General features: G+C 40.6%; 2 protein-coding genes across 3 annotated transcripts in view; one reads left to right on the plus strand and one right to left on the minus strand.

Moving 5' to 3' along the window:
- The window catches only part of nrg3b (neuregulin 3b), a 235179-nt gene that overhangs the window by 103491 nt on the left and 105449 nt on the right, over positions 1 to 26239 (minus strand). For both annotated transcript variants that reach the window (XM_052103053.1, XM_052103052.1), the window contains exon 2: positions 4369 to 4501. In XM_052103053.1, coding sequence (XP_051959013.1) covers positions 4369 to 4501 — 133 coding nt within the window. The remainder of the gene's footprint in view (positions 1 to 4368; positions 4502 to 26239) is intronic.
- LOC127626931 (uncharacterized) lies at positions 232 to 1190 on the plus strand. Its single transcript, XM_052103073.1, has 2 exons — positions 232 to 800; positions 928 to 1190. Exons 1-2 carry the CDS (start codon positions 360 to 362, stop codon positions 1123 to 1125), a joined length of 639 nt encoding a protein of 212 aa, XP_051959033.1. The 5' UTR covers positions 232 to 359; the 3' UTR covers positions 1126 to 1190.

A 26239-nucleotide genomic window follows, 5' to 3' on the forward strand; every position in this document is an offset into this window, starting at 1 on the left:
TCTGTAACACTAGCCTACTACTACTACTAAATAATAATAATATCACTGTGTGAACTCTCTCTCTCTCACACACACACTCACACACACACACACACACACACACACACACACACACACACACACACACACACACACACACACACACGGAAAATTATGCTTTGATGAAGGTTGTGATGATCATAGTCATACTAAAAATGCAATGAAGGATCACAGGATCGATGGGGGTCTGCAAGAAACTGGTCAGCAGCTTTTCCTATAGTTGGAAAAAAAGAGATCTTGCAGAGGCACAGAAGCAGCTGAATCTGCCTGAACATTCCCTTAAGACAGAATGTCCAACCAGACGGGGATCTAGGCAGGCCATGATCGACAGGGTCCTTGAACAGCAAAAGGCCATTGCCCAGGTCCTTTCTAGCGACCGAAAGCTTAGGCATCTCACCCTCTCTTGGCAGGACATTGATGTACTGGAGGCCATCAAGAAGTCACTTAGCCCTCTGGTTGAATTCACAGATGCACTTTCTGGAGAGAAATATGTAAGTGTGTCTTTTCTGAAACCAAACCTCCACCTCTTCAGCAACTCAATATTGGAAGTGCAGGAGGATGATGCGGACCTTGCCAAAAGCTTCAAACAGAATATAGTTGACTATCTCACTGACAAATACAGTGACTCAGCAACACAAGAGCTACTTGACATGGCCTGTGCCTTGGACCAAAGGTTCAAGCTAAAATATGTCAGAGAAGACAACCAAGGATCCAATGAAGACAAACTGACAACGGAGATGAAGTGTTCAATGACTGCCATGGTAATAATAATAATAATAATAATAATAGATTTAGCTAGTTAATGTGTTGTCAAAACATTGTGAACATTAACAACACAACTGTCAGATTAAACATACAATTCCTTCTTTATAATATGTTCCCTCCAAGGAGACCGCCACTCTTGAGGCAGCAGCAATGCCAGAGGATGATACAGAGGATGCTGCTGCTCCAAACAAGAAGAAGAAGAAGGGCCTGGGCAGCTTCTTCAAGGTCACTACAGACAAAGCTGCAGGACCTCCTCTGCAAGAGGACCAGGCCATAGCTATAGAGCTACTCGTACCTCCAGACAGAAACACTGGATGCTGAGGAAGACCCATTGAAGTGGTGGAGGGAATACCAGAAGGTCTACCCACGGCTTTCTAATCTGGCAAGGAAATATCTATGCATTCCAGCCACTAGTTCCTCTTCAGAGAGGGTCTTTAGCACAGGTGTAAATATTGTCTCCTGCATGCGTTCATATCTGAAACCAGATCATGTAAACAGGCTGGTATTTCTGGCTAAAAACCTTTAAGGGGATATATGGGCAACCCTGCCATAATTTGCCCTGTTGGCCTAAATAAGTTTTATTTTGTCTGAAGTTTAACTTATTTTCTGTTAGCTCTGGGCCATGACTGACTGGAATTTGTTGAATTTAATTGGAAAAAATGTTCAATATATGTTTAAGACTTTTCAGTATATCTGCAAATTTATTTTGATCTAATTTATTTTAGTTTTTCTTTTATTTGTATTTTATTTATTACTTGTTTTCATTTGAATGAAACATTTGGATATATTATTGATTATTTATATTATTTATATATTATTCATTTTAAGGGGAATTTAAAATGTTCAATGGGAAAAGTATTAAGGGGAATTAAAGTTCAAGGTATTTTCACTGTTGATTTGTTTAAGTGCAATAAATGCAACATCTTTCCACAAGTCAACGAGTAATCGTATAAATAATCGTGATTTCAATGTAGACCAAAATAATTGTGATTATAATTTTTTCCATTATCGAGCAGCCCCCCATTGCTCGCCAGTTTAGATAGCGTCCATTTGGTTGAACCACTTCCACTTTTCCTTGATGGTTCTGTAGTCACTTAAGTTTTTTAAACTTTTCACTACACTGTTGGTAGGTCCGGTGGTAGCCGTGTGCGGCCAACAGCTGATACACTTCCTGAAAGACATTTTCGTTTCGCTCATCGCTAACGAATGGACCGTCTGCACCTCGTTTATTGACCACAGCGTGGTTTTGGGCACAGCCATTTACTTTTTCACAATTCAAAAGTCATGTGAACAAATGATACTGTTATCGCTGTTGCTAACTTTTAACTAGTGGGTTGATGTCGCGTGTCGGAAATCCAGTGACGCTGGTAGTGACGATTCTCCCTGACCAATCAGTGATCTGCAGGATTTTGATGTCACATTTAGTATCGGCTTGGCTCGCTTGGAACCTTTACTAAGGTGGTACTAAAAAATTTATCAGGTACCAGATACTATCCACAGAGTTGAGTTGTACCATGCAGTGAAAAAGCCCCATAAGTAATAGCTACTCCAGTAAATAACCAGAGAAAACAGATCTTGGGGTATGTCATTTTCATTGAATAAATACAATGCTAGAATACACTTTAGCTATGTTCAGTATTTGAAATTGTAAACCATTGTATTGCCCTGTTCATGCAACATCTTATCTTTGAATTCTGTCTGTATAAACAAATAATATGAGTCAAGCCCCTTTCCTGTTTTTGTGATAGTGGTCAACATTGCCTATAACCATAGTAAAGGTGACTAGTAAATATAAAAAATGTCGACTACCATTACATTTGATACAGGTATTTAATAATTTAAAAAAGGTACAACCGGGGCACAAGTTTCAAAGATCTGTCAAATCTAAATTAATCTACAGTGGCTCAAAATGCTTTTTAAAATTTTTAAAAGATAGAGCATAGAGCTCTGCACTTGGGTTGCACCAAGACCACAAAATTGATGGAAGTAACTATGGTTGAAGACAGTGACAGCCTCTAAAATTTGCGCTTGTCCACTTTTTTTGTGGGTTCTGGTAAATCACAGAATCTGATGTAAGCTGTTACATCAGATTCTGTGATTTACTAGAACCCACAAAAAAAAGTGGACAAGTAGAATGGCACAGGTTTATTGAACTGATACTCAGAATAAGGTTGTCAATTATTACTCGTATTTGTAACCATACTGTGTATGAACATAACCGTATTTAGCACTCATACTCGTATTCGAACTGCATGTGAACATAACAAGCACTCATATTCCATATTCAAACTGCATGTGAACAACTGTATTTAGCACTCGTGTTCTATATCGAACTGCATATAAATGTAACCATATTTAGCATTCTTATTCCATAACTGAACTGCATATAAACGTAATCACATTTAGCACCCGTATTCCGTGTTCATTTTTGGCAATATGGCCAAAAAAAATATAACAATATTTTTTTTCCATATTGTTCGATATTGATATTTATCACAATATAAATTTCATACCATTAATGGGGAAGGAAATACATCCCACATTTTTGTTTGACCTCAAGAATTGATGTAAACATAACTTGTTCGTTTGCATGTAAACTCCACAGGATAAGCTACTCTTTAATTTGAAGTTCAAGAAGTAGAATAACTTTAGGATTTAAACCTTCTCTTCAGTGGATGTTTTACTCTCCTATTGGTCAGTCATTTTTAAGTTCCAACCATGTTCTTCTTTCTGGTTTTGGCCCAGTAACCCATACATGATGTAATTGTTGTAGCCTAAAATTCATGCTCCCTGGAAGTCTTGTCTGTGTCAAAAAATTAGCAATAGTGAGAGTGCTGTGGATCAAGAAAAACAAAGGTTTCACTAAATAGTACATAAAAATCAATGGTGTTGATGTCGTAGATGTTGTGTTCAGTCGATAGCTGTATTGCATCGTCAGTGCTGCCTTGTTAGGTACATAACAATATAAAATTAACTGGTTAGCTAACTAGTGGCTACCTAGCCTCATTGCTGGTTTACATGACAGCAGCGATAGTCAGCTGATACTTCATCTCACGCTTCTGAAAAATGTAGTTAAAGGAATAGTTTGTCCATAAAATGAAAATTATCTAATAATTTACTCACCTTCATGCCATCCCAGACGTGTATGACTTTATTTCTTCTGCAGAACACAAACCAAGATTTTTGAAGAATATCTCAGCTCTATAGGTCCATAAAGTGCAGAAGACTTAACAACAGGATTTAACCACTGGAGTCATATGGATTACTTTTATGCTGCCTTTATGTGCTTTTGGAGCTTCAAAGATTTGGTCACCATTCACTTGCCACTATTCAACATTTATGGACCTACAGAGCTGATATATCTTTCAGTCTTACACATCTGGGATGGCATGCGAGTGAGTAAATTAGAGAATTTAAATTTTTTGGTGAACTATTCCTTTAAGTTAGTAGCGTCGCTATATTTACATCATTACATTATATCAACACTGTCAAATAAATCATATTCTACTGCCTTGTGAACGTAGCCTTTCTCTTTTCGACACACTCACACACCCACGGACTCACCTGCAGTGTCTGTGTACACCTGCCACTGTTTCAATGATGAAGCACTCTCCCTCATTCAGACAGAAAGCCATCTCCTGACTGTCTTGGCACGGCTTGAAGAATTCAGATCGTACGGTAGAAGTTGTGGGTGCAACTGCATGTGAAAGAGACATGGGGAGGAGGGTGCAAGAAAGATGAGGGAGGAGAGAGAAAGACAGAAAGAAATTAATCAAGATTGCACAAGATTAATCAATTGAATCAAACAGTAATAATCCATCCATTTCCATAACGTCCATTCCAGTGAGAAAATTAAATTTGAGTCATTTCCCCACAGTATGACATGAATAGTGTTCATTGAAACACACATTCAAGCACAATGGCTTCACAATGACTCCTGACTCCTCAAATGAGCTCCTGTCAAATTTTGTAGAACATATTATTATAGACTACAAGGGTTTAATGGCACAGGCGGTCAGAGATATTAAACCTCACATAATGAAAAAGTACTTTATTGTGTTAGAAATGAATCATAACACAATAAACCCCCAGTTAAATAATTGTCCAGTAACTACTCAAAAATAATTTGAAGATTTACGCATTTAAAAAATTACATCAAATTTAGTAATCTTTTAAAAAACAAAAATAAATGTTTTGTTTATTACACTTTATTCCAAATTACACAAATCAATTTGTTGTAATTTTGTTATGAAATGTAAATGTGCAAACCTTAAAAATAGGTTAAAATATTTTCTTGAGTGTACGTATGTTGGATTTTACAGCTCTATAGTAGTTTTTGATGTAATCATTGTTTCAAGTTTTGAAATTGTTTAGAGAGTTTTCTGCACATTCTGTGTTTAAAAGCTGTTTTTTTTCTTTTGTTTCATAAAAAAACACTTTATATTATCTTCACATTCAACAACACTCGCCTCTACGATCACTAAGATGTCTTTAGGGCACTAAACCAATACTAATCCCATTATTTGGCATACCTAATAGAATATTATGAAATAGCCTGTGTCAAATGTTTGATAACAAGTAAAACAACAAAACAATCCACATATTTTTTAGGCATTTTTTGCCATTTTCTGTGGCATTTTTAGTTAATTTCTGACTCTGAATCATACATATATGCAATATGTATTTAGCTGTTTTGTCAGATTACTCAGACCATATGAGCACTCAATGGACTACAATATATTGACTTTATATCTCCTAGTGATATGTGGTTAGTGGAATTTATGAACAAAACTAGCAAGCTTAATCAAGGCCAAAGCATAATGCATCAGCATGCTGGTCAAAACAAAATTTTCTGCATTAGCACAGTACTGTTTTTCACTGCTCATATAGCAGCAGTGATTCAACCGTACGATTAATGGAAGTGCTGTTTAAAGATTGCAGATGAACAGAGCCTGCACCTTTTAATCTGGATCAGAACATGGATCAACATGGGCGTAAACATTTGATGTGATGTTAGCAATCACTCTGTATACAAAAGCAGGACCTGCAGCAGGCTGGAACATGTTTACACAATCATGCCACCACCAAGTATGTCCATAAGCAGCCAACACAATGCACTGAAAGTATGCACACATGCACACAAATACATTCCATAATCTCTCAGACATCTGCCACATGATGAAATAAAGCAGAGACTTTCAAAAGCGTGGCAAAGGTGACTCTACCCACACGAAATATACTTCTGTATTCTACAGCTGCCAGCTGAGTGGTAGTGGTGGAAAAGGTTTCAAATTGTATAATATGATTGGATTAAAACTACAACTAAATTTATATTCATTTTTAATTTATCTTAGTTCGTTGTGGAGTAATGAAAATTTATTTTAGTTTAGTTTCAGTATTTCAGTCTCTACTAGAAGTTTTCAATTATCCTGTTTTCATTTACAATAATAATACTGGACATGTCTGTATGCGTGTTTGTGGGTGCCATCTGTTTCTGCTTTCCTAGAACATATCTCAGTAAAAGGGTGAGGAAAAACAACAACACAGAATCCAAATAGTGCCAGACTCCAGCCGTAACATGGAAAAGGTCAAATCAATCTGTTGTTCACACATATTGATGGATAAATCTTGGGTCACTGGTGCAGAAGACATTGATGGATCGGATAATTGTTGCAATAAAAAAAGAGAACAAAGATGCTTCTTCGTTTGAGAAAGCTGCGATGGATGACTCCATTACACAGAGTCACACGGTAGCCAACAGTGACCGCTCACCACACAACACAATAAAACAGCAGAATTCTTTATCCTGGCCCTTGGACAGCAAAAGAGTAAGTTTTTCATATCCTCTTATTCAACTGTCTTTAGAAATTGGGGTTTTATGACATTGTATAAATCATCGCAGAGGCATTGATCAATGACCATTGATCTGCACATTTTGTTGTTAAAACAGGATTCCTTTCAGTAGATGATAATCTAATTTTTCTCCCAAATAGCGTTTCAAACTTGACTGGTATACTGCTGCTGACTGGCCAGTCGATCAGCAATCAGCAGTGTTTACTGTATGACCAAGGGCTACTTATGGACCTGATCGCTCACCACTACAGCTTTAATGTATGCTCTCATAAAACCTGGCAAATTGAGCACATCCTCAGGCGAGGAGTGCCTAAATTAGCGATTCCAATGATGTTTTTAATCAACTGAATACATGCTGATTGAATAATCAAATTAATCACAATGAATTGCATATAACAATAGTTATAAAAAAAATTCCAGAAATGAAGTTAATTCAAATACATAACATTATAGTGACAGATGATTAAATCATTAAAAACATAAAGTAGCTTTAGAAGTCAACATATTGTTTCAATATACAGAAATCATTTTAGCATTTGAGTTTGTCCTAGGTAGATTATATGCAATAACAATGGCACACAACCATATTGGAATAATACAAAACACACTATAATACATTATGCAGTGTACTCTTGAGGGGGTGGTGGAAATGCTCAATGAATTAATGAACATTGCAATCAATGCTCTGGGATTCAGATGATCTACTAGCAATCAGCTTAATTTTTAAGAGTGATCATTGATGGATTTATTAAATCACAGGTGTCGAACCACTGCAGAGATGGCAATGAAGCATATCAGCCACAATGTCTGCTTTTTCGTCTTACGTTCTATTGACAGATTATTGAGACAGAACGGGAATCCAGAGCATGTGGGAGGTGACCCCCACCATCCTGCCTAATTAAGTCTGCAGGGAAATAATGATTCCCTCAACCAACAACAGGCTTTGCTGTAAAGACAATGTTTTACAAATCTGACAAATCCTGAATAAAGATGAATATGTGAAATCTACTGTGAAACACATTCATTGTTGTTATTATCATCACCAGTCAGTCATGTGCAACAATCATTTTCAGTTTCATTTACATTCAGGAATTCTGGTTATTTGTTTTCACATCTGGATGGTGTATGAATGAAAGAGAAAGATTTGTGCTCCGTATTAACATGAATTCATAATTACCATTCTGATCTCATAGAATCACATTACTATACCTCAATTTTAGCGAAAGGATATATATGTGGCTTCTTGTATGTATTACATAAGATTTCTGGTGAAATAAACACTAGATGAACAATAACAACAACGACTTTTATTAACTTTCACACAAATCACTAGTAAAAACGTACTTGCTTAAAGAAAACATTGTTTTGCTTGTGCATGACTTGGAAGGTGAGACATTTTTGAAGGCGAGTCCACACGAGTGGGGACTTGAGCCGAAAGTGTCATAGACACTTTCACCATAAATGTGATTGCTTCAGCAATTGCGTTTTAAATCACAGATTTGCTTTTTGTGACACTATCGGTTATGGCTAGGTTTAGGGTAGGGAGGTCAGTTTTGTTGATTTAACACTCAATGGAGGATTAGCCTTAAAACCTTATCTGTTTTATAACCCTATCTCAAATTAGTTTTTTATGACACTATTGGATTGGTTTAGGTGTAAGGTTTAGGGTTTTGTTGATTTAAAACTCCATAGAGCATTAACCTTAAAAACCTTAAAATCTGTTTAGGAAATGCAATATCTCTCTTTTGGTGCTGCACAGTGGACATTTAATATAATATTACTTAGCAGAAATGCTAACTGTAATTACCATAATGGTGATATTGTTTATATATATATATATATATATATATACATATACATACTGTATAAAGTGCATCCGGAAAGTATTCAAAGCGCTTCACTTTTTCCACATTTTGTTATATTACAGCCTTATTCCAAAATTGATTAAATTCATTATTTTCGTCAAAATTCTACAAACAATACCCCATAATGACAACGTGAAAGAAGTTTGAAAAAAAATTATTACATGTACATAAGTATTCACAACCTTTGCTCAATACTTTGTTGAAGCACCTTAGGCACCATTTACAGCATCAAGTCTTTTTGTGTATGATGCTACATGCTTGGCACACCTATTTTTGGGCAGTTTCTACCATTCTTCTTTGCAGGACCTCTCAAGCTCCATCAGGTTGGATGGGGAGCGTCGGTGAACAGCTATTTTCAGATCTCTCCATGGATGTTCAATCGGGTTCAAGTCTGGGCTCTGGCTGGGCCACTCAAGGACATTCACAGAGTTGTCCCGTAGCCACACCTTTGTTATCTTGACTGTGTGCTTATGGTCGTTGTCCTGTTGTAAGATGAACCTTCACCCCAGTCTGAGATCCAGAGCACTCTGAAGCAGGTTTTCATCAAGGATGTCACTGCACATTGCTGCATTCATCTTTCCCTCGATCCTGACCAGTCTCCCAGTTGCTGCCGCTGAAAAACATTCCCACAGCATGATGCTGCCACCACCATGCTTCACTGTAGGGATGGTATTGGCAAGGTGATGAGTGGTGCCTGGTTTCCTCCAGACATGCTGCTTGCCATTCAGGCCAAAGAGTTCAATATTTGTTTCATCAGACCAGATAATTTTGTTTCTCATGGTCTGAGATTCCTTCAGGTGCCTTTTAGCACACTCCAGTCAGGCTGTCATGTGCCTTTTTACTGAGGAGTGGCTTCCGTCTGGCAACTCTACCATACAGGCCTGATTGGTGGAGTGCTGCAGAGATGGTTGTTTTTCTGGAAGGTTCTCCTCTCTCCAAAGAGAAATGCTGGAACTCTGTCAGAGTGACCATCGGTTTCTTGGTCACCTCCCTGACTAAGGCCCTTCTGCCCCGATCGCTCAGTTTGGCCGGGCGGCCAGCTCTAGGAAGAGTCCTGGTGGTTCCAAACTTCTTCCATTTATGGATGATGGTGGCCACTGTGCTCATTGGGACCTTCAATTCTGCAGAAATGTTTCTGTACCCTTCCCCAGATCTGTGCCTCGATACAATCCTGTCTCGGAGGTCTACAGACAATTCCTTGGACTTCATGGCTTGATTTGTGCTTTGACATACACTTTTAACTGTGGGACCTTATATAGACAGGTGTGTGTCTTTCCAAATCATGTCCAATCAACTGAAATTACCACAGGTAGACTCCAATCAAGTTATAGAAACATCTCAAGGATGATCAGTGGAAACAGGATGAACCGGAGCTCAATTTTGAGTTTCATGGCAACGGCTGTGAATACTTATGTACATGTGATTTTTTTTCGTTTTTTATTTTTAATAAATTTGCAAAGATTTCAAACAAACTCCTTTCACGTTGTCATTATGGGATATTGTTTGTAGAATTTTGAGGAAAATAATAAATTTAATAAATTTTGGAATAAGGCTGTAACATAACAAAATGTGGAAAAAGTGAAGCGCTCTGAATACATTCCGGATGTACTGTATACATATATATACATACTGTATATACATATATATACCAATCAGCCACAACATTAAAACCAATATTGCCAAATATTGTGTAGGTCCCCCTTATGCCTCCTAAACAGCACCAAGTCTGAGTAAACTCTAGAGACTGTTGTGTGTGAAAATCCCAGGAGATCAGCAGTTACAGAAATACTCAAAACACCCATCTGGCACCAACAATCATGCCACAGTCAAAATCACTGAGATCACATTTTCCCCCATTCTGATGGTTGATGTGAACATTAACTGAAGCTCCTGCATTATTTTATGGACTGCACTGCTGCCACATGATTGGCTCATTAGATAATTGCATGGATGATTGTTGGTGCCAGACGGGCTGATGTGAGTATTTCTTTAACTGCTGATTTCCTTGGATTTTCACGCACAACAGTCTCTAGAATTTACTCAGAATAATGGCAAAAACAAAAACATCCAGTGAGCGGCAGTTCTGTGGATAGAAACACCTTGTTGATGAGAGAGGTCAATAGAGAATGGCCAGACTGGTTCGAACTGATAAAGTCTACAATGATGCAGATAACCTCTTTGTACAATTGTGGTGAGAAGAACAGCAACTCAGAATGCTATTCCGAGCTTCTGGTTGCTGCTGTTGTGGAGGCATGTGGGGGATCTACATAATATCAGGCAGGTGGTTTTAATGTTGTAGCTATTCAGTGTATATACAGTACTGGTGGCCAAAAGTTTGGAATAATGTATATATTTAGCTGTTTTGGAAGGAAATTGGTACTTTAATTCACCAAACTGGCATTCAACTGATCACAAAGTATAGTCAGGACATTACTGATGTAAAAAACAACACCATCACTATTTGAAAAAAGTAATTTTTGATCAAATCTAGACAGGCCCCATTTCCAGCAGTCATCACTCTAACACCTTATCCTTGAGTAATCAGGCTAAATTGCTAATTTGGTACTAGAATATCACTTGCCATTATATCAAACACAGTTGAAAGCATTTTGGATAGTTTAATGAAGCTTAACATTGTCTTTGTGTTTGCTTTTGAGTTGCCACAGTATGCAACAGACTGGCATGTCATTAGGTCAAAAATGGCAAAAATAGAAACACCTTTGTCTAGAAACTCATCAGTCAATCATTGTTTTGAGGAATGAATGCTATACAATGCTTGAAATTTTCAAATATAACTGAAGATGTCTTACAAAGGTGTACATACACTATAGTCTTCAAAGACAAAGGACAATTGGCTCTAACATGGACAGAAAGAGATGTGGAAGGCCCAGATGTACAACTAAACAAGAGGATAAGTACATCAGAGTCTCTAGTTTGAGAAATAGAAGCCTCACATGTCCTACGCTGACAGCTTCGTTGAATTCTACCCACTCAACAATATGTTTAAAAATATATGTTTAAATGTACTGTATATATTTGTATGTATGTATATTCTCTTGCACTGGAAGCTTCTATTACCATGTTCCTTGAGTGTGAAAGCATACTTGGCAATAAAGATAATTCTGATTATGTTATTTATATATATATATATATATATATATATATATATATATATATAAATATATATACTGCAATATTCAGTCTGAGGTAGTTCACCCAACAACTAAAATTCTCATTATAAATTATTTTAAACATTGATTAAAAAATGGCCACATGACTGGGGAAACAATATGCCTTCAAAACATTGGTCTCTATGCCTATGCAACCAGTAGAGACCATCACAGGGAATGGGTGTGGATTCATAGCATGCATCTGAACTGTGGGACTCAACAGTATTCTGTGCACATCAGACAATGAGGTTCCGGGGGCGACCTGCTCATGCATGACATGATAATTGTTCAGCTTCTGGTTATGTAGTGATATATCCTTGCTCTTGATATTCCCAAAATAGTTTGTCATAACATTTTCTTAATCTCGGTTGCTTTAAAATTTGCCTTTTTCTTCTAAAAAAGACAAGCAAGTCCCTTGATTATTTCCATGTAATAGCCTTGCAGCAATTCAAAATTGAATTAGAAATCACTCTAGGTTATTCAACCAAAAAAGGGTATGTGTTGAGCTATTGAAAGAAAAAATTATGTGCCCACTCTTTATGACACCCTGAAAAAGGTATAATACTGTGTGTGTGTGTGTGTGTGTGTGTGTGTGTGTGTGTGGGGGGGGTTAAGTGGATTGTGAGGACTTCTTTTTAGGTTACAAACTGGTAGTTACAAGGGTATTATGCTATAAATGTGGTTTATGAGGACATTTCTAGTGTCCCCATAATTCTAATCACATAAAATCACTTGTGTGTGTGTGTGTGTAGAAAGCAGAAAGATTTTACCTCTTTGTTGAAAAGATCAACATTGTTGGTCACCAGCATATGTAATTGAGAGAAGCTAGTTAAGAGAACCAACTAGGAGAATAGTTCACCCAAAAATGAAAATTCTAACTTAATTTACCCACCCTCAAGTCTTCCCAAACCCATACAGTATGACATTCGTTCCTATGCAGAACACAAAAAGAGACTTTTAATGATACCATGTGTCATCACAATTGTTCTGAAGACACTCAATTTAGGTTTTGGTGAGAAAAAACCTGAAAATTAAGAAATGTTTTAAATACAAATGTGACATCTGTTTCATATTCATGAGCGTTATGAAAGAAGCTAGTTCACATTAGATCATGTGTTTGTTCGAGAAGTTACACTGTTCAGTGCTAAAAACAGCACAAATTACTGACTTATCAGGTTGTTTATAACGATTTGAGGGTGAGTAAATTATAACAGAATTGTCTTTTATTTTTGAATGAACTAAGCCTTTCTTAAAGGGATAGTTCACCCAAAAATGAAAATTCTCTCATTATTTACTCACCCTAATTCCATCGCAGATTAGTACTTTTTATCTTCTGCTGAATACAAACAAAGATTTTTAGACATAAAAAAACTGACAAATATTGATCTGTTTCTCACCCACACCTATCATATTACTTCTGAAGATATAGATTTAACCACTGAAGTCTTATGGATTACTTCTATGCTGCCTTAATGTGCATTTTGGAGCTTCCAAAAAAGTTACCCATTCACTTGCATTGTGAGGACCTACAGAGCTGAAATATTCTTCTAAATATATTTATTTTTGTTCAGCAGAAGAAAAAAAGTCATAGGCCTACACATCTGGGATGGCATGAGGGTGAGTAAATGATGAGAGGATTTTCATTTTTGGGTGAACTATCCCTTTAACCAGCAAGACTTCCATGTTCAACCAGCATCACCAGAAATACCATGCTCCATTTTTTTTTGCTCATGAAAAGCATGGCTATGCTGGCCAACCAGCTTGACAAGCACCAAAGTGATCCACAATCATAGGATTACTAGAAGATTAAAATGCGGGTTTAAGTAGCTTTGAATATGAGAGCAAATCAGGTGGGTTGTTCCAATAGCCAACTCTGCATAATTTAATTTAATGTGATATGCAATGTATGTAATGTAGCACTTCAACAATTCAGCTTTGAAAATAATCAACCAATTTAAAAAATATAGCATTCCAACAACCCTCATTTAGAATTCTCTGTTTTTTCATTCTGTCTCTAGTCTCAATACCCCCAAGACTAAGCAGATGAAAGGAAAATGGATTTTAAATATTAAAAGAAATATCTATTAATCACCTCCGTATAGCTGGCAATCAATGATCATCCATGTGTAAAAACACACATGCTTTCAGTCATAACACCAAGACAGCCATGCACATTTACATTTGTAACATTTTCCTGAAAGCCATTCCCATAATCACCCTGCTCATTAGTGTGCTTATGCGGCTGCTTATCTCTGGGGAGACACCAGAATGAGGAGAGTACTTCTGCGCTGTTTACTGCATTGCACATCAAACACTGCACACACACAGAGCAAGAAGGTCTTCTGGGAACCCAAAGCTTAGCTTTCCCATCATGCACCACTGCCCACTGCCCTGCTGCTCTCTCCAGAGTGGAGTAGTGAGGCAGGGAGTCCGTGACTGACCGTGCTTCTGGGATGACAACACCTCAAATAAGCCCTGGCAATTTAGTTGTGTTGCATATTTTGAATAATGCATGTCAATATATTTAGGGGAGGATTATGACTAGCAAATACTTTACCCTCCATTGTGAGAGCTTTGATTGGCTCAAAGGTGTGGGGCTCAAAAATAGTGGTCATTTGGTAATTTATTGGAAAATCTGTTTGGAATGACCCTAGCTTGGCTATCATTATTATTTTCCCATCAAAAAGCCCTGTGAAGGCATCATTTAAGCCAAAATTTACTGCATTACATTGACAGAATGTTTAAATGAATTAAGAGTCTGTTTTTGAATGTTCATGATTTCAAAACACTATGGGCACTGGCCATTATCTCTGTAATACACCAAAGAATATATCAGAATAAATGAAACACTGTATCTGAAAATGAAACTGAAAAAAAGTCTTTACGAGAGGATCTATCCTGGATCTAAGAGCACTGCTTCTATGTTATCCTGATATCATAGTTTGCCCCAAAAAAAAAAATTATATTTTTAATTACATACTTATGTTGTAACATACCTGCGTGCTGTTATTTTTTGAATGGAACACAAAAAGTAAACATTTATGAAGAATCGAAAACTGCAGTTCAGTGAACAGGGGATTCAAGCTCCATAAAGAACACAAAAAAGCACCAAAAAGCACTATAAAAGTAGTCCACATTACATTATTCACTGATAATCTTCAAATCATTAGCAATCTATGTCTAGCCGGTATCCATGTACAGATTTAAAAGTGGCACACTGACATCAATGACGCCAAAATGCATTGGTCCTCATGTGTATAGTAAACAAATGCAAAGCTTGAACTTGAACTCTTCAATACTATATTCACCTCTGTTATGATTTGATTTATATGTTGTATGGATTTCACTACATAGAGGCAAGACCCTAGAGTTCATGCATATGTACCCAGCGGGGCCTCTTGTCAAGGACAAATGGAGGTTAGTGGGGGCACATGTACATAAAAGTGCATCCCTTTCTTGTCAAGTGGGCGGCTTCTACTTACTGACAGTTCATGATGGCTATACACAGACATCTGTCACACAGTTGAAGTGCACCCTGTCCTTCACCGGTCAGGCTGACAGGCCCTTGGGGCAAATTCCAGCAATAAGACTGTGCTGTCAATTCACCACTAGGGTTGGAAACTGAGAACCTTTTTTTTATTTTTTGTTTTTTCAGACATTCAGTCCTGTCTGGGTTCTTTAACGCCTGCGTTCCTCCACAGATGCTAGCTGAACACTTTTCTTTACTGCACCGCTTTTCAGTGACAGTGCTACTAAATGTTTAAGCTGAGTTTTGGCTTGCATTGTTATTACTGGCTGGTTGTCTATATGACAATGTGTTGTTGATATAAAATATAAACAGGTTTAGACATAATAAATGTTACATTAATAATAATAATAAAAAAAACATTAAAATATATTATCAAAAAGTTGTTTTGCTTTTGTATAGTATAGTTAGGACCAATTATTTGAGGAAGTGGAGGTTGTTGGGTTCTTCAAGTACAAAAAGTATTGTTAATGAAATCTTTAATAAACCAAAATTGCAAAGTGGAAAAAGAAACATTAAAGGAATATTTCATGTTCAATACAGGTTAAGCTCAATCGATGGTCTCTCCTTTTCTTTGAAAAAAAACCCCCAAATGAATGAGGTTACAATGAGGCACTTACAATGGAAGTGAATGGGGCTATTTTTTTGATTGTTTAAAGTATAAAAGCACTTACATTAATTCTTCTGTTAAAACTCATATTATTTGAGCAGTAAAGTTATTTAAATCATAATTATTTATGGTAATTTTAGTCCCCATTCACTTCCACTGTACGTGCCTCACCCAGAGGTTTACTTTTTTGTAAAGAAAAGGTGTAACAAGTGGAAATTCATTTTTGTGCCAATCATTATTATTCTACTAATGCTGTTGATTGAGGTAAAATTTTATTGAACCCAGAATATTCCTTTGCTTACCATCCCCATACCTATTCACAACCCATGGCAAACACCTTTGGATCCATCGCTCTGGATCTGTATGTGTGGGAAAACCTGTAGAAAGCCAAACTCGCAATAGGAGACGTGAACAAATGGAGATAAATGACGAGCAGCATTGATAGCCTGAAACAGTGAGGTTATTTGATGCAGTAGGTTTATAGATCTGTTAATGCCTTTAGTCTTGTGAGAGGATTTTTGCTCTGTCCTTTGTGCATTTTCATTATGCTAAACAAGTTAAAAGCTTTCACCTCTGAATTACAGTGAAGATTTAAAAGATGATTTGCTTAGAAAAGGCATGGAGGCAGAGAGTGCTATGGAGCCTACTTTTAAAAAAAAATATGAATGTACTGAAGGTAATTTTTGGGCATGAACATGGGATGTTTTAATCTGTTCAAAAAGCCAACCATGAAATTAACATTTTCTTTTTGTTTTTCAAGTGAAGTACCCTTTCCATTTTTCATTGATATATTCCAGCACTTCAGATGACAGCATGTATGAGGCAAGCAAAACTCTTATAATGGATCACTGTGCCAGCACAGCAACTTAACATATCAGACCACTGAAGTTTTGGAGTAAACAGTGATTTTTTTAGCTCTGCTTTCAAATTTATCACAATGGATCTCTAGGCCAGTCAACGATTAAGAGTTCTAATGTATCTTATTTACAAAAGTATGGACAATTAATACCATACATGATTCAGAAGAAATAAAATCAGGTTTATATATCATAGACAGGGTTGGGAGGGTTACTTTTGAAATGTATTACAATAGATTACAGAATACATGCTGTAAAATGTAATTTGTAAAGTATTTTGTTAGATTACTCAAGGTCATTAATGTATTCTAAATACTTCTGATTATTTCTACAGCACAAAATATGATCGGGCCTGGTAACGTGCATATAAAATGGCTAGAAATACTTTATTTCTATTTCTTCTGCTCCAAACTTACTTCAAACTTACTTCTGCGTCTGCTCGTATGAATGTAACACATCATATGAAAGTGTTTCACCGCTGTTCAAATGCACTTTGGATTGGACCATTTATATGGATAAATGTTTTCCATCTGAAAGGACTAAATATTAAATGAAACAAATGACAATAAACTGCAAAGTAATCTCTTCAGTAATCAAAATACTATTTGAATGTAACTGTATTCTACTTTCCAATTATTTACATATTAACTGTAGTGGAATACAGTTACTTATATTTTGTATTTTAAATACGTAATCCCGTTACATGTATTCCGTTACTCCCCAACCCTGATCATAGAACATACCCCCCTCCACTACTCCAGAGTAAGCATGAGAATTAGGTCCATCATAAGCTACATATTTGCAATTTATTGCAATTTTTTAATGAATAATACTCATCTATGTACGACACTGCCAGTTAAAATAATGTACCAAATCATTCTTTATTATTACTATTTTCAAAATTTTTGAAAAATAGCAAAAGGCGCACTCAGTAACTTTTTTTTGTTAATGTCATTTGGACTAACAGTGACACCTAGTGGCATGGACGTAGCATCATTCAAAATCGCTAGTTTTCAGTTACAGATGCTAGGGAACTAGCGAACTCCAGGGGTGGTAGCCAGCATCTTTTGCTGAGCTACCCAGACCCCCTGCTGCTTTTACAAACACACAAAAAAGTAAAGTGTCTAAACTTATGACTGGTAGTGTAGATTCAAGCTGTCCATTCATATCATGGAGAAGTCTCTCTCTCTCTCTCTCTCTCTCTCTCTCTCTCTCTCTCTTAAAAAAAAAGACGTTAAGTGGAGAAAATGAATGATATACTAATGCATGCTTCTCATTAAGGTAAATATGTAAAATTTTTAAACGAGAAGCAGCAAAGAACATTACAACTGTATAACATCACTCTAACTGAACAAAAAATACTGACAGAAGAGAATTTGTTGCTTTGCTAAGATAAATTGAAAGTGTCTAGACAGATTAATACCAGAAACAAGACCCATTACCAACCCAGACAGAAAAAAAAGAAATAACTTTAGTAAATTGTACAAACTGAAGGAAAGGTGAACAGACTCGTATCTTCAACACTTCCTCTGGGCATCATGATAGAACAATGTGTGTTTGACTAAACAAAAGTAACAATTAAGACATAACTAGAAAGGTGCATACACACTGCCAGCGACATCGCGCGTGACAGCGACTCAATACCATTCATTTTCAATGCGAGCACAGCGACTGCCGGCGGCACGAGCTGTCGCGACCGTTTGCGCTAGATGTGGGCGTGTCCAGCGACGCGACAAAGTTGAGAAAAGTTCAACTTTGGAGCGACTAATGGAAGCGACAGCCAATAGGAGAGACGACGGGAGAGCTCACGTGATCCTTCTCTCTCTCTCTCTCTCAGCTCCTGCAGTAACGGAAAGATGGATGAAAGGCTAATTCTTGCTGTTAGAAATTTTCCAGTGCTCTATGATATGTCTCTTCCCACGTACAAGGACATTTTTAAGAAAAATACTGCGTGGAAAGGTGTATCTGAGATCGTGGGGATTTTATGGACCCAGACAGACCGGCATTTGCATTTTCGCCGCAGATAAACAGCCGCTCTGGCAAACAGCACGCCTTGTTTCTCATTCATCTTTGATATAAAGCATTTTATGTACTGATTCCATTTATATTTAGTCTTTTCCCTCCAAAATGTTTGTTTTTAGTGGCAAGAAAAGAGATTCGCTGCCAACAGCAATGGAATGACATCCGTGAATGTCATTTATAAACGTTACTAGGCAACCAGTAGTGGGAACACCCACTAGCGACTTCACCGCCAGCCACTGGCGACCTGCAGCGACAAAGTCGCTGGCAGTGTGTATGCACCTGTAGCCGCCACCGTAACAAGATAATCAAAACACAAAAATCATGATGTACTTGATAGGGAAAAATCTAAGTGGTTTTAGTGCACAAAAAATCCAAGGGTACTTATGGAAAATGTCTCACACACATTAGTAGATTATAAAAGGGGAATTATGTCGTTTTACAACGATAATCCATAAGTGACTTTGAAATGCACAATGTTAAAAAAATTCTTACTAAACTATTAAGTCTTAAATTTTTAATCAGGACACATTACACAAATGTCTCCCAACACAAGCCTATAAGTCAGATCTTGACTAACACACCGCAAAGGGTCTTTATCTTCTCTAGCTGATGGAAAAGCAACTGAGTTTAAAAATAGACATGCAAGGGAATATTACTTTTGAACAAACGCTTTTAAGGAACAACGTGGGTGGATATCCATCTAGTCATTAATATTTGGTGCAAACTCTAAAACCATTAACTTCATTACTTGTGGAACATGTGACAAACACAATGTGTTCCATAATATGATGAATATGAAAGCAGAGAATGCAACCATAACATATCTACGACCTACCAAAGTTTGGTATAATGTACAGATTTTGCTGTTATGGAAAGAAATTGGTACTTTTATTCACACAAAATTACTATTACAACTTGAAAAAAATAAAAAATGCCCCTTTCAGTCTAGCTGATCCCACAATAACTCAATGGTGTTAAGACTCTTTAACACTCTTTTCCAGTTCTCTTTCATCATCTCGTGTTCGAGATCCACCTATGGGAAGGGCATCCGTACCTGACCTCTGCAGAAGCATCCAATTGCACCAAGTCTGGCTAGACAGACAGAAGCGCGTGTCCTATGCTCGGTAAGGTCCCGCCCCTTACCTAAGGGCATATAACAATCTGCACGCGCTGCTGCTCCTCAGTTGACATTCGCTTCTCGCGACCTCTGTTTTGTACTCAGCTCGGTTGAAATTAGAGTTTTTCACTCACCCGTCTACAGGAGGATACATCGCACAGATCAGCCTCCGCCTGGCGTGATTAACCTTTTTCAGCCAACTTAGCTGTTTATTGTTTATTGCAAGCCGCCCAAGCTCGCTCTAAACTACCACCAGGCTGCCCGCCTTTTCTCTCTCCTGCTCCACGCAAGGATTTTTCGGAGTTTTCGAACATTTATGGCATTTTCTAAGCCTCACGGCCTCCTCTGGGGGCAGCCTATCGCGTGCCTGCCCGGCGCGTCGCGGTGCCCTCATCGCAGCCAAGGATTCCCATCCTTTATGTGTTGTGTGCATGGGTCTCAAACATGCGGAGGAGGCTCTAGAGTTTCCGGAAAACTGTAGCCACTGCCTGGCGTTGCCTAAAAACTCCGCGCCGGAGGCTCAAGGTCGCCGCTACCCAGTGCACCGACCTCGAACTCTCCGACTCCGATGGGGGTAACGGTGATGACGACGCGCTCCTGGTTTCCTCCGGGCGCGGCCTCGCTCAGCTGGGCTGATCAACACAACCCGAATTTCCTGAGGAGATTCTCTCAGTGGACCCCTCGTTCAGCCAATGAGCCGGCTGGTTCTGGTGACTACGACGATCGCGGGCCTTCTTGAAGGTTCGGAGGACGAGGATGCCATCCCGTCTTCTGTGACTCAGGCTAACGCCCCTGCAGCCCTCACCCAGTCTGTCCTCATCGAGGTTTGTGAGCGAGCGGCCGCTCGCCTCAATATCGAATGGCCAGCTTTACAAAGTGCCACTGACCAAGAGAGGGACGTGTATGACGGGAAACTCCTGGGACCCCCTCCAGGCTCGAGAAAACAACTTCTCCCGTCCTTCCTGCATGCTAAAGCATATGAGGTACTTTTGGGGGACCCGCTGGACCTAAAACACGGTCTCGCGGGCCTTGAAGTAAAGGACATGACGGCCCTTGGGATGGGTGACCCCCGCCATCGAGCCCTCTGTCGCCAGACACCTTAATCCATCTCAAGGTGGTCTACTTGCCCCCCAAACCTGTTCTCCGAACAAAATGGACCGGTTTTCTGCCTCTATACACCAGGCCTCTTACAAAGCCTCGGCCTTGGCCGTCAGAGCCCTCAATGTCTCCTCTCTTCTGTCTGCATACCAGGCTGAACTCCTGGTCGATATGGGGCAACAATTGGAAAAGGGACCCCCACACCCTCTCTGTGGAAGGAGATTGTTACGGTGAATGACCTTGTTCTCCGTAATGCCCGTCAGGCCGTCCAAGCCTGCGGGGCTCTATGGCGTTCTCAGTGGCTGGAGAACGTGCTCTTTGGCTTAACTTGTCGGGCCTCCCTGACAGTGAGAACGGCGCATTGCGGGTGCCCCTGTAGAGCCTGGCCAGGCTCTATTTGGCCCTGCCGTCGCTTTAATGCAACAGCGTTGCGACGACAAGAGGAAGGAGGACGGCGCTAAAATTATGCCTCCCGAGGAGAGCGGCACGCGCCAGGCACCACCAGCGACCACCCAACCCTCCTGCTTCGAGCGTCCTTTCCATTACCCGGTAAGGCAAAGCCTCGGAATAAGCCACCTCATCAGCAGGGTAACCCGCCTTCTGCTAAGCCTTGGGGTAGAATGTCTTTCAGCGCGGCTGCGGCAAGAAACCCCCACTCTACCCCTCCGATTCTAAACGGAAGCGGCCGGCCTGATCCATGGCCTCAGGGGCTTTGAGTCCACGTTCTCGGGCCACCAGCCCCGGACTCTTGTTCGACCCTCCAAGTTCTCAAGAAAAGGAGGGTTTCACTCGGTGGGGTCAGCCCCCTACCAGTGGGTGCCCACCCTGTGTGTTCGGTTCAGAACCATGTGTGTTCCCCTGTTCAGCCCATATCAGGGAACTTCCATGTGCTGGAAGTGTTTACAGTGAGAAACAGTATGAGAGCAGTGTCACCACACAGCCCCTATTACATCTCTCCCACACACTCAATAAAGGCTTCGGCCCAAGTGTTTCAAAAAAGAAAAAGAACACAAAAAATCACAAAAATCCAGCACAGAGAGAGAACATCTCTCCACAACCCCTTATGTCGCCCCTATGTTGTCCACTAGATGGCGCCATTGTATTTCAAATGAGCAACTCGGGCATAAACGCAGCAATAAGCGCTTCCCGGCTCAGGTGGGCTCACTTGCGAGCCACACAACAGCTTGGCAGGCTGTGTCGGCTCCCGAGTGGGTGATTCGAACCATAACGAAAGGGTACAGGCTCCAGTTTGCCAGGAGACCTCCACCTTTCGGCGCGTTATCTTTTCTCACACAGAAAAGAGCTGCACACATTCTGAAAGAAGAAATTTCCTCCCTCCTCGTGAAGGGGCGATTCAAGTAGTACCCGAGATCAATGCAATCAGGGGTTTTACTCCCGTTATTTCCTAGTTCCAAAGAAGGACGGCTCTCTCCGTCCTATTATGGATCTCAGAGTGTTAAACAAACATTTGAGGAAATACAATTTCAGAATGTTAACACACGGCACACTCGCGACGCTCAATTCATCAGAACGACTGGTTCACATCAGTCGATCTGAAAGATGCCTTTTCCACATCAATATGTACGCCCGCACAGGAAATTTCTTCGCTTTGCCTATCAGGGCATATGCTACGAATTCACAGTCCTCCCTTTCGGCCTCTCGCTGAGTCCGAGGGTGTTCTGTCTATGTCGTGAAGCGGGCTTAGCGCCGCTGAGAATAACGGGTCTCAGGATCCTAACATACATAGACGATTGGTTAATCATAGCCAATTCCAGGGAAGAGGTGGTGCAAGACACTCGCCGTGTGCTCACGCACATCACATCACTCGGGTTCAGAGTGAATGTGAGCAAGAGCAATTTCACACCTGCCCAGAGTGTTATATTCCTGGGTCTGGAGCTGAATTCAATCTCAATGCTTGCGCGCCTTTCACAAGAACGCGTTAAGCTCTCTAATGAATTGTCTATCACAATTCAAGGAGGGGACGAATGTGCCATATCGCAAGTGTCTCAGATTACAGGGTCTTATGGCATCAGCTATTCAAGTTTTGCCTTTGGGCCTTCTGCGTATGAGGGCATTCATGAAGTGGGTTTTATCCCTCCACTTCAGCCCATTACGCGACCTCTGCCGCTCTGTCACAGTGGCGCTGCGTGCACAGCAGCCTTGCGCCACTGGAGGAGTGCAGACATGTACGCACATGGGACCCCTCTCGGGGCTGTTATGTTGCGAAAAGTGGTAACGACAGACGGCGTCCTTAACAGGCTGGGGAGCCACTCAGGAGGGCAGGGCGGTGAGCGGTTCAGTGGCCGAGCGAACTTCGTTCAGCCCACATAAATTATCTGGAGCTCATGACCGTATGGAAAGCTCTGAATCATTTTCTTCCCGTCTGCAGGGGCATCATGTGCTCGTTAAGCTGCGACAATACCACTGCAGTGGCTCACATCAATCGCCAGGGCGGCATGCGCTCGCCCAAGCTTCATGCCCTAGCTCACAGGCTTTTGGTGTGGAGCAGGCGGCACTTCCTGTCGTTACGCGCAACCCATGTTCCAGGTGTCCTGAACAGGGGCGCGGACCTTCTGTCGAGGGGAACCGGCTCTCACGGAGACTGGCGACTCCACCCCCAGATAGTGGGCATGTTGTGGGAGAAATTCGGGAAGGCTGAACGTAGATCTCTTCAGCCTGCGAAAACTCCCACTGTCCTATGTTCTTCTCGCTAAAGGGCGAGGACGCCCCTCGGCGTGGACGCACTTGCCCACCCGTGGCCCAAAGTGCTGCTCTACGTGTTTCCCCCTGTGCCTGTTAATTCCTACCCTGGCCAGGGTGAGAGAGCAGGGCCTGTCCCTAATTTTGATAGCACCCAGGTGGCCCAAGGCACCATGGTTGGCAGAGATAATTCCTCTTCTGCATGCCCAACCGTGGCCCCTCCCTCTTCGCACAGACCTGCTGTCTCAGGCTGAACGGGAAATATATCACCCACACCCGGACAGGGTGGCTCTGTGGGCTTGGCCCGTGAGAGGACAAACTTAAGCTCGATGGGGCTCCCCCACGGGTGGTTGCAACTATACAGAACGCTAGGGCTTCCTCCACAAGGTCCCTATATGACTGTAAGTGGCAAGTGTTTGAAGGGTGGTGTGATGAGCGTGGTTCAACATCATATCAGTGTTCAGTCTCTGATATTTTATGTTTTTTACAAGACCTTATGGATAAAGGCAGGACTTTTTCCACTATTAAGGTCTACCTGGCAGCTATTTCCGCTTGTCATGTTGGGTTTGATGGCTTAACGGCAGGGCAGCACCCCCTCATTCAGTAGATTTATGAAGGGTGCCCGCCGTTCTCTCCCAGTTACTAGAAGGACTGTCCCTGAATGGGACCTCTCCATGGTGCTGGAGGCTTTATGTCAGCCACCTTTTGAGCCCCTGGGAGGCGTTTCCCTGAAAATTCTGTCTTTTAAGACAGCGTTGCTCCTGGCCTTAGCATCAGCTAAACGTGTCAGTGACCTACATGCACTCTCTGTTCATTCCTCGTGCACTAAATTCTCTCTTAGTGGAGATAAGGTTTTTCTTAAGCCTAACCCGGCCTTTATGCCGAAATGCTTCCCAGCATTCTCGTGTGAGGTAATGGAGCTTTCCGCTTTTCACCCTCCTCCTTTTTCATCTGAAGAGAATCAGAGGCTGAATGGTCTGTGTCCGGTCCGTGTCCTGCGGGCTTACTTGGATAGGACCAGTGCTTTTCGGAAGAGCAATCAGCTCTTTATCTCTTGGGCTCCTCCTCACTCGGGGAATCCCATTTCTAAGCAACGCCTCTCACATTGGCTTGTGGAAGCTATAATTTTGGCTTATGAATCTTCAGGAGTGCTGCCTCCAGAAGGCATCAGAGCCCACTCAACGAGGGGCATGGCCGCCTCTTGGGCTCTGTTCAGGGGAGTTTCATTGCAGGACATCTGTTCTGCTGCCAGCTGGGCTTCTCCCCATACTTTTGTACGTTACTACCGACTGGATGTAACCAGGACCCCGGTAGCTCATTCTGTCCTGGGGTGGGTTCTTCATAGCCCCTCCCTGTTGGTTCCTTTTTCTTTATATATGTAATATATTTTATATATATATATATATATATATATATACATATATGAAGTAGGGAAAAAGGGGTAATGGGCCGGTTGGCTATACACATTCATGTCACCGAGCATGCATTAACATTCCTGCTGGGTGTTGTCTTTACTGGGTGCTGCTGGGCTGATATTTATGTTTGTGCCACTAACATGTTTCTTCAGCTCTGCCAGTACACAGTTCTCACTTGTGTGCTTCAGGGTTGCCATGTGTGTAATTACGGGACGTGTCAAGCACCGCCTCCTTGGGGCGACCGTTCCCTTTTCTGGCTTGCAGGACCTCACTGTGAGTGTATTGGGCAATCGGGGAGCTGTCCATGTCTCCCATAGGTGGATCTCGAACACGAGATGATGAAAGAGAACAATAGGTTACTCACGTAACCCGGTTCTCTGAAACATCGAGTGGAGAGATCCACTAGCTTACCCGCTTGCTGCACGAGGCGAATATTCTTACTGAGGAGCAGCAGCGCGTGCAGATTGTTATATGCCCTTAGGTAAGGGGCGGGACCTTACCGAGCATAGGACACGCGCTTCTGTCTGTCTAGCCAGACTTGGTGCAATTGGATGCTTCTGCAGAGGTCAGGTACGGATGCCCTTCCCATAGGTGGATCTCTCCACTCGATGTTTCAGAGAACCGGGGTTACGTGAGTAACCTATTGTTATCTGTTGTCCAATGTCTATGTTTCTTGCCAACTCCTTTTATTTCTGTTTCAAAAGTGGCTTTTTCTTTGCAATTCTTCCCACAAAGGCCTGCACCCCTGAGTCTGCTCTTTACTGTTGTACATGAAACTGGTGTTTAGTGGGTAGAATTCAACGAAGCTGTCAGCAAAGGACATGCAAGGCGTCTATTTCTCAAACTAGAGACTCTGATCCTGTAATGTACCTTTGTCAGTTTTTTTTTTTTTTTGGCAATTTCAAGCATTGTATAGCCATCATTCCTCAAAACAATGATTGACTAATGAGTTTCTAGAGAAAGCTGTTTCTTGTTTGCCATTTTTTACCTAATATTGACCTTAAGACATGCCAGTCTACTGTATACTGTGGCAACTTAAAAACAAACACAAAGACAATGTTAAGCTTCATTTAATGAACTTTCAGCTGTGTTTGATGTAATGGCAAGTGATTTTCTAGTACCAAATTAGCAATTTAGCACAATTACTCAAGGATAAGGTGTTGGAGTGATGGGTGCTGGAAAGGGGGCCTGTCTAGGGTTGA

Source organism: Xyrauchen texanus, chromosome 33 (genome assembly GCF_025860055.1).
Source record: "Xyrauchen texanus isolate HMW12.3.18 chromosome 33, RBS_HiC_50CHRs, whole genome shotgun sequence".
NCBI lineage: Eukaryota > Metazoa > Chordata > Actinopteri > Cypriniformes > Catostomidae > Xyrauchen > Xyrauchen texanus.

Excerpts from the sequence above, each read along its gene's own strand:
- LOC127626931 (XM_052103073.1), top strand. The coding sequence starts at position 360 with ATGATCGACAGGGTCCTTGAACAGCAAAAGGCCATTGCCCAGGTCCTT. Across the intron at positions 801-927 it reads AGTGTTCAATGACTGCCATG|GAGACCGCCACTCTTGAGGC; the intron begins GTAATAATAATA and ends GTTCCCTCCAAG.